This window comes from Gekko japonicus, unplaced genomic scaffold (genome assembly GCF_001447785.1).
Source record: "Gekko japonicus isolate JY-2015 unplaced genomic scaffold, Gekko_japonicus_V1.1 scaffold7657, whole genome shotgun sequence".
NCBI classification, from domain to species: Eukaryota; Metazoa; Chordata; class Lepidosauria; order Squamata; family Gekkonidae; genus Gekko; species Gekko japonicus.
The window spans coordinates 4,822-11,473 of record NW_015172239.1 but is presented as its reverse complement, the minus strand read 5'-3'; the positions used below and the strand labels follow the sequence as shown (position 1 = coordinate 11,473).

Below are 6,652 nucleotides of genomic sequence, written 5' to 3'. Positions count from 1 at the left end.
GGTTCATATAAAACTGCATGTCCACATTTCCATTTTTAAACCATAAGAAATTTCATAATGTTCAGGACCACTTTCTGATCTCCTAACCATGGAGCATGCTGTGGACTTGCATACTCCCTGTTCCCTGCCTTCCATGATTGGTTTTAACCATAGCATAGACACATTTTTTTTGAAATGGCACTAACCGTGGTTAATGTTAGCCAGAGGTGCTGTGGAACCTCTTCGTAATCATAGTTGGAAGTGATTTTGCAAACTCAGTTCTGATTAACATTAACTATGGCTAGTACCAGACACTACTTTTGAGACAGCACTAATCAGAGTTAATGTTAATTAAGACTGCTATGGAACCACTTTCCAAACTCTCTTCCAACTGTGATTACAAAGTCGATTTTGATTAACATTAACCATGGTAAGCAGCAGAGCAAATATAAATCTAGGGTGCAACCATACATCACTGGATACTGCACTGTCACTACATTGCAGCAATAATTCCTAATTGTCTGTACCAGAAAGCTGAGTTCTGAATGACTGCTATGGCACTATGATGTACAACATCCAGTGATATGGGGATGGAACCATAATGCTATAGCTCTGCTGAAGTAAGCTATGGGAGGGCAGCAAAATTTGCAAACGAGAGAGGAGAAAGGAGCAAATGAGGACATTAACTATGATTAATAGACCAGGATTATTACATTTACACTGATCCCAGACTTGTCTCATTACTGATTTTGAGTAGTCACTTCTGTCACATTTTAAATACAATTCAGCGAGTTAACAGCATGCCCATCCCTCCCCCCAAAACTGAAGATTCTCCATTATTTTTGGTGAGTGGATAAAATTCTAGAATGTATGGTGAGGCTGCAGATAAGTAAACCCCTGGAAGATAGCTTGCTGGTGATGCAGTTAGGCACGGTTGCTTCACTTTTTCTGTTCACTTGTGCAGGGAAGTCACAACGCAAGTGCTAACCAGGATGATGTTCCTTATGAGACACAGGACAGAGAGACCACTAATTGTGACACTTGATTATAATGCATGGTATACAGTGAAATAATTGTGTGCCACCAACTTGCAACCAACTCATGGTGACACCAGGGCCATGGGGTTTTCCAGGCAATATATGAAAAGAGATGGTTTGCCAGTGCCTTCCTCTGTATAGTAACCCCAGTCTTCCTTGGTGGTCTCCCATCCAAATACTAACCATGGCCAATCCTACATAGGTTTCACGCTCTGACAAGATAGCCCTAAACTGTGCTATTAGGCTGCATCAGTGAAATAATCCACAATAACACACAATCCCAAAACAGTCTGGTATGAAAAAATATACAGGTGTGTGCTTGATGACCACAGAACAATACAGTAACAAAAGAGACTAGATTAAAGCCATAACATCTTTTAGTGTCTGGTAAAGAAAAATAACCACTTATTCCGTCATAGAAAAAATACAAAGCTCAATAAAATTTCACATAGCAGTCTGCTCCAGACTCTCTCAGTCTATACCCTTCTAACAATCTTGTATTCTCAAAAGCAGTCTGGTCCAAATTCAACCTCTCTTTCAACACTTATTCCGGATATCTAAGTGTTTCAGACCTCTGGTCTTTCCTCAGGAACAAATCCTATATAGGAATCTCACATTCAATGTTACCTTCTCTGTTAATCTACTTGGGCAAGGTCTCCTCACTTATGTTCAAGCATGCTGCTTCCACCGCCAATGTCAAATGGACACAGACTATGCCTCACTTCTTGAGCACCTCCATTTGACTTTGGCGGCAGCAGCATGCTTGAAAATAAGTGAGGAGACCTTGCCCAAGTAGAGTAACAGAAAAGTAAATGACCAGACACTAAATGATGTTATGGCTTTAATCTAGTCTCTTTTGTTATTGTATTGTTCTGTGGGCAACTAGCACACATCTCTATATAAGAACATAAGAGATGCCAATGTTGGATCAGGCCAAAGGCCCATCCAGTCCAACACTCTGTATCACACAGTGGCCAGAAATACCAGTGCCATCAGGAGATCCACCAGTGGGGCCAGGACATTAGAAGCCCTCCCACTGTTGACCCCCCCAAGCCCCAAGATGACAGAGCATCACTTGCCCCAGAGTCCCTATCTATACCTTGTGGCTAATAGCCACTGATGGACCTCTGCTCCATATGCTTATCTAATTCCCTTTTGAAGCCATCCATGTTTGTAGCCGCCACCACTTCCTGTGACAGTGAATTCCAAGTGTTAATCACTCTTTGGGTGAAGAAGTACTTCCTTTTATCCGTTCTAACCTGATATCTTTTTATACCAGACTGCTTCAGTGAAATAGCCAGACACAGATATTGTGAACAGAAAGAAAAATACAGCTTCAAGTGCATGGGAGTGGGGGACTATAACCATTTTTTGTGCTTGTTTTGGCTTCAATATAACTTCTCACAAGGTGGAAATCTAATATATGAAGTAGGTATCAGTCATAACCACCTCTTATTATTGCCTCTTCCACCTATGATGGGCTAGTCAGTTCTTGTTCTGTGTCCTTGTACACAATTTTCCCATTCCATGTTGTGGTCTGCAGTTTCTTCAGCTTGAGCTCTAATGGACATCTAGTAACAATACCTATAAAGTTGAAAACAGGCAACATTTAAGTGTTGTAGGAAAAAATGAAAGAAAAATATTTCTTTGCTTTCTCCTCTGTAAAGGTAAAAGTAAAGGTTTCCCTTGCTCAAAAGTTAGTAGAATCCAACTCTAGGGGGTGGTGCTCATCTCTGTTTCCAAGCCGAAGAGCCAGCGCTGTCCGAAGAAATTTCTGTGGTCATGTGGCCAGCATGACTAAACACCGAGGCACATGGAATGTTGTTACCTTCCCACCAAAGTGGTACCTATTTATCTACTTGCAATTTCTTGCTTTTAAACTGCTAGGTTGGCAGGAGCTAGGGCCAGAGACGGGCGCTCACTCCGTCATGTGGCACACTCGGGTCTCGAACTGCCGAGCTACAGTCCTTCTAGTCTGCAGCTCAGTGTCTTAACCTCTGAGCCATCGTGGCCTCTTTGATTGGTACTCAAAGATGAAATATCCAAAGGAAATGTGGTTATATCTATGGAATACTCCACAACTTATAATGACTGAACAGTACTGCATTTTTTTGACTCATAGAAACATTAGACATTTCACAGATGAAAAGCTGAGAAGGAATTCTCACCATTGCCTCTAGGAAGAGCAACTCCAGACAATGCCTCAAGCACTGAGCTTTTCCCAGAGCTCTGGTCTCCAATCACAGCAATTGCTGGCAAGGCCAAGTCTTTTTCCACTCCAAAGGCCCTCAGAGAATCAATTAGGTCAATACATGGCCGAACCATCTCCTCATACTGGCTGCACAAAGTAATTACTTTTTTCTGGAAAACCAGAAGGAACAAAGTTAGGAGTCCAGTGGCACCTTTAAGACCAACAAAGTTTTATTCAAGGTGTGAGCTTTCGCGTGCATGCACACTTCATCAGACGATGAAATGGAATTACGTAACATAGTTGTATATATAGGAGTGGTTTGTGACAGGTATATCAAAAGAATGACAAGCTTAGTTCCTGGTTATCTTCTGTTTCAGTTCAACTGGGGGCAGGGACAACATAGGTAATAAATGTTAGAACTGGAGATTGATGTGCCCTAATTTGTGAGAATCCAGTCCTTAGACCCCCCATCCATCTCCTTTCAAGCATGGAGGTGAATTTTACAGCCAATATAGAGTGTTTTTCTTGTCCCTAAAACAAAGAACTGCATTTAAACCTACAATTCCAAATTATGGCCCCAGTCACACGGAACATTGGCCACGCTAGAGGGACGGAAGATAGGCGGAGTTTCCGGGCGCAATCTCACCGGCACATCTGGGAAGCGTTGGGCTTCCGTGGCGCAACCAAGGCTTCCCGCCGAAGACGCGCAGTAAAAAACTAGTACCTCGGAGGTACTAGTTTCCTGAAACCACGGGGCAAGGGCGGGCATCTGATCGCGTTTCCGGAGGTAGTTCCAGCGCCCACCCATGTCCCCTTGGAAAAAGGGTTTTTTTCAAAGTCTCCACGGATGCGCACACGCACACAAGGGAGCATGCGCATAATTGCGCTTTTTAAAAAAACAACCAACACGTTTGCCCTGCGCCCCGCTTCTTTGCCGCACCGCAGGACTGTGGAGTGATCGGCACCTCCCCCCTACCACGGGACCTCCACGGGACCTCGAAAGGTAGGTCTGCTCGAGCAACCGCACGGTTTTTAGCCCCGGGGCTAACAGCCACACCCCCCCCCCCGCAGTTTCCTGCCCATGTGACTGGAACCTATATTACATCTTGAATTTTATTCTTAATTGCTAAGCGTAGTAATAACATTTTGCTTCAATAAAACATGGAGTTAACAAGCTGTCATTAATCTAGAACCTCACAGGCCCATTCAACATTAGCAACCCCCCCCCAAAAAAACCCAACAATCAAAATAAAGACATTGGTTTGATGTTCATGCTGATTACTGGTTGCCTGGGGTGGTTCTGCATTGTGAAAACAGTTGATATAAAAAGACTCTGGATGAACTGAAACGTGCATATCCATCACAGTATGGATTGATTCATATGTTAAACTGTTTTACACCAGAGAGGGCATGTGAGTATGAAGTTCAAACTACACTTTACAATTTGTAATGTTTAGTGTTTGTGTTCTCCAACATGACTTTGACTGAAACAGTCAACATCAGTTGAGAGCAATCTCATTTCCCAAGTACATGGCCCCCAGTTTGGAACAGGACTGCTAAACTGGAAAAGGGGTTTCAGCCTTCTCCCACATACCCCTTTCCAGACCGGAAATGGCCCCGGGGGAGATGGGCTACACATGCATCATTCCAATAGGGCACTTAAGGTTGAAGAAATTGTACTGGGGGGGTTGAAAGCTATGCAGGAGCATTAACACCTGTCTCTCAACATCATGGTCCTGATCCAAATCAGGGCCCCACAAACTTGGGAGATGAGGTCCCTCACACCTGACTGTCTCAGTCAAAGTTGAGGGAACCCACATGATAACGGGTAGTTTGACCCTGAGCAAACAACTGAAAGTGCCCCAGTCAAACCACACAAAGGGAAAGGAATTAGGGCAAATGCAAGGCTAAGTGTACAGTACATGAATATTTCTACAGCAGGGCAAATACCAGTTCCCTTGAATTGTTTCAGACCTCCCCAGCTTTTTGAAAAGGCAATAGCAGCCACATGGGGCACCACCATATGAGGGCCATAGTGCAGGAACATGTGGTTTTACTGCCTCCCGCCTCCCTCTCATATTAATTTTCAGGGCTTCTGCTATTGGTGTCACTATTTATTTTACTATTTATTTAAAATGTTTAATATTCAAACAATGACTTATGCAGTTTATGCACACTGATTTAGCACATGTACATGGGCAACAGGAATGACCACACTGGTCCTGGAGCCTACCTACATGATTGCCTGAATATGAGTACTAAAGGTTTCCCTTGCTCAAAAGCCAGCAAAATCTGACTCTAGGGGGCAGCGCTCTTCTCCGTTTTCAAGCCAAAGAGCCAGCACTGTCCGAACACTTCTCCGTGGTCATGTGGCCGGCATGACTAAATGCCGAGGCACATGGAATGCTGTTACCTTCCCACCAAAGCAGTACCTATTTATCTACTTGCAATGTCTTGCTTTTGAACTGCTAGGTTAGCAAAAGTTGGGGCCAGAGACAGGAGCTCACTCCGTCACATGGCACTAGAGTCTCAAACTGCCGAGCTACAGACCTTCCAGTCTGCAGCTCAGCATCTTAACCTTTGAGCCACCGTGGTCCCTATTGAATATGAGTACTAGGGGTGTGCAAAAAAAATTCAGCCAAATTCAGATTTGGGCTTTTTGGCCCCAAAAGTATTTGGTATCCCCGAATATCAGCATCAGTATTGTGGTGGTATTCAGGTTAATATTCAGGAAACCTGAATATATCCAGTTCCATTATAACCCATAGGGACCGTTCCCATACGGTATAATGGAGAATCTCACTCCCTGAATCCTGCTGACTCAGGGAGTGAGGCTTTAGAACCCTCTTCTCCCCTCCCCTCCTGGAGTCAGGCTGCAGCTGCTGCGTGACTCCCCAGGGGAAGGGAAGGGTTCTAAAGTTTAAAACCCTTCCCTCCCGGGGTCACCATTTTAGCAATCCTCTTTCTTCACCCTTCCAAGCAAGGGGGAGAGAAAAAGATCGCTGAAATGGCTTGCTCCCCTTTAAATCTGACAGCTTGCATATTAATATCACAGCTTTACCTAAGATCATACCTGTCCCTATCAAATCCTGGGTCATGATATTAAGGACTATATAATTTAAAAATAATTTCATTTTAAAGAAGTATTTTTGTACATTTCCAAGTATACATTTTGGCAACTTCCAGTATAATTTTGGATGTGCTATATGCCAGTACCTGACTGCTGTTTTGCTTCCGTGGAGACCTGCCAATTTCCTTTACATTACTGATGGACATTTTGCTCTCTAGGCATCAAAATATTTTCCGACAATTGAAATCAGTATGTCAGTCCACAAGAAACCTAAAAAATATATATATCAAAGGTGTATTTGTGTTATTTCCATTTGCATGCTGTTTTCTGAGAGACACTGGGAGCAGTCTCTTTGGTTAGAGCAAGCCACTGCTG

The 6,652-nt window shown here is 43.5% G+C and overlaps 1 protein-coding gene across 1 annotated transcript in view; it reads right to left on the bottom strand.

The window, feature by feature from the left end:
* Positions 1 to 2,365: 2,365 nt before the first annotated feature.
* Positions 2,366 to 6,652, bottom strand: part of LOC107118712 (interferon-induced GTP-binding protein Mx-like) — a 6,553-nt gene continuing 2,266 nt past the window's right edge. The window contains exons 2-4 of the mRNA XM_015421066.1: positions 6,424 to 6,547; positions 3,185 to 3,377; positions 2,366 to 2,600 (exon numbers count right to left, since the gene is read on the bottom strand). Of these exons, the coding sequence (XP_015276552.1) occupies positions 2,488 to 2,600; positions 3,185 to 3,377; positions 6,424 to 6,483 (366 nt within the window). The 5' untranslated portion in view covers positions 6,484 to 6,547 and the 3' untranslated portion in view covers positions 2,366 to 2,487. The remainder of the gene's footprint in view (positions 2,601 to 3,184; positions 3,378 to 6,423; positions 6,548 to 6,652) is intronic.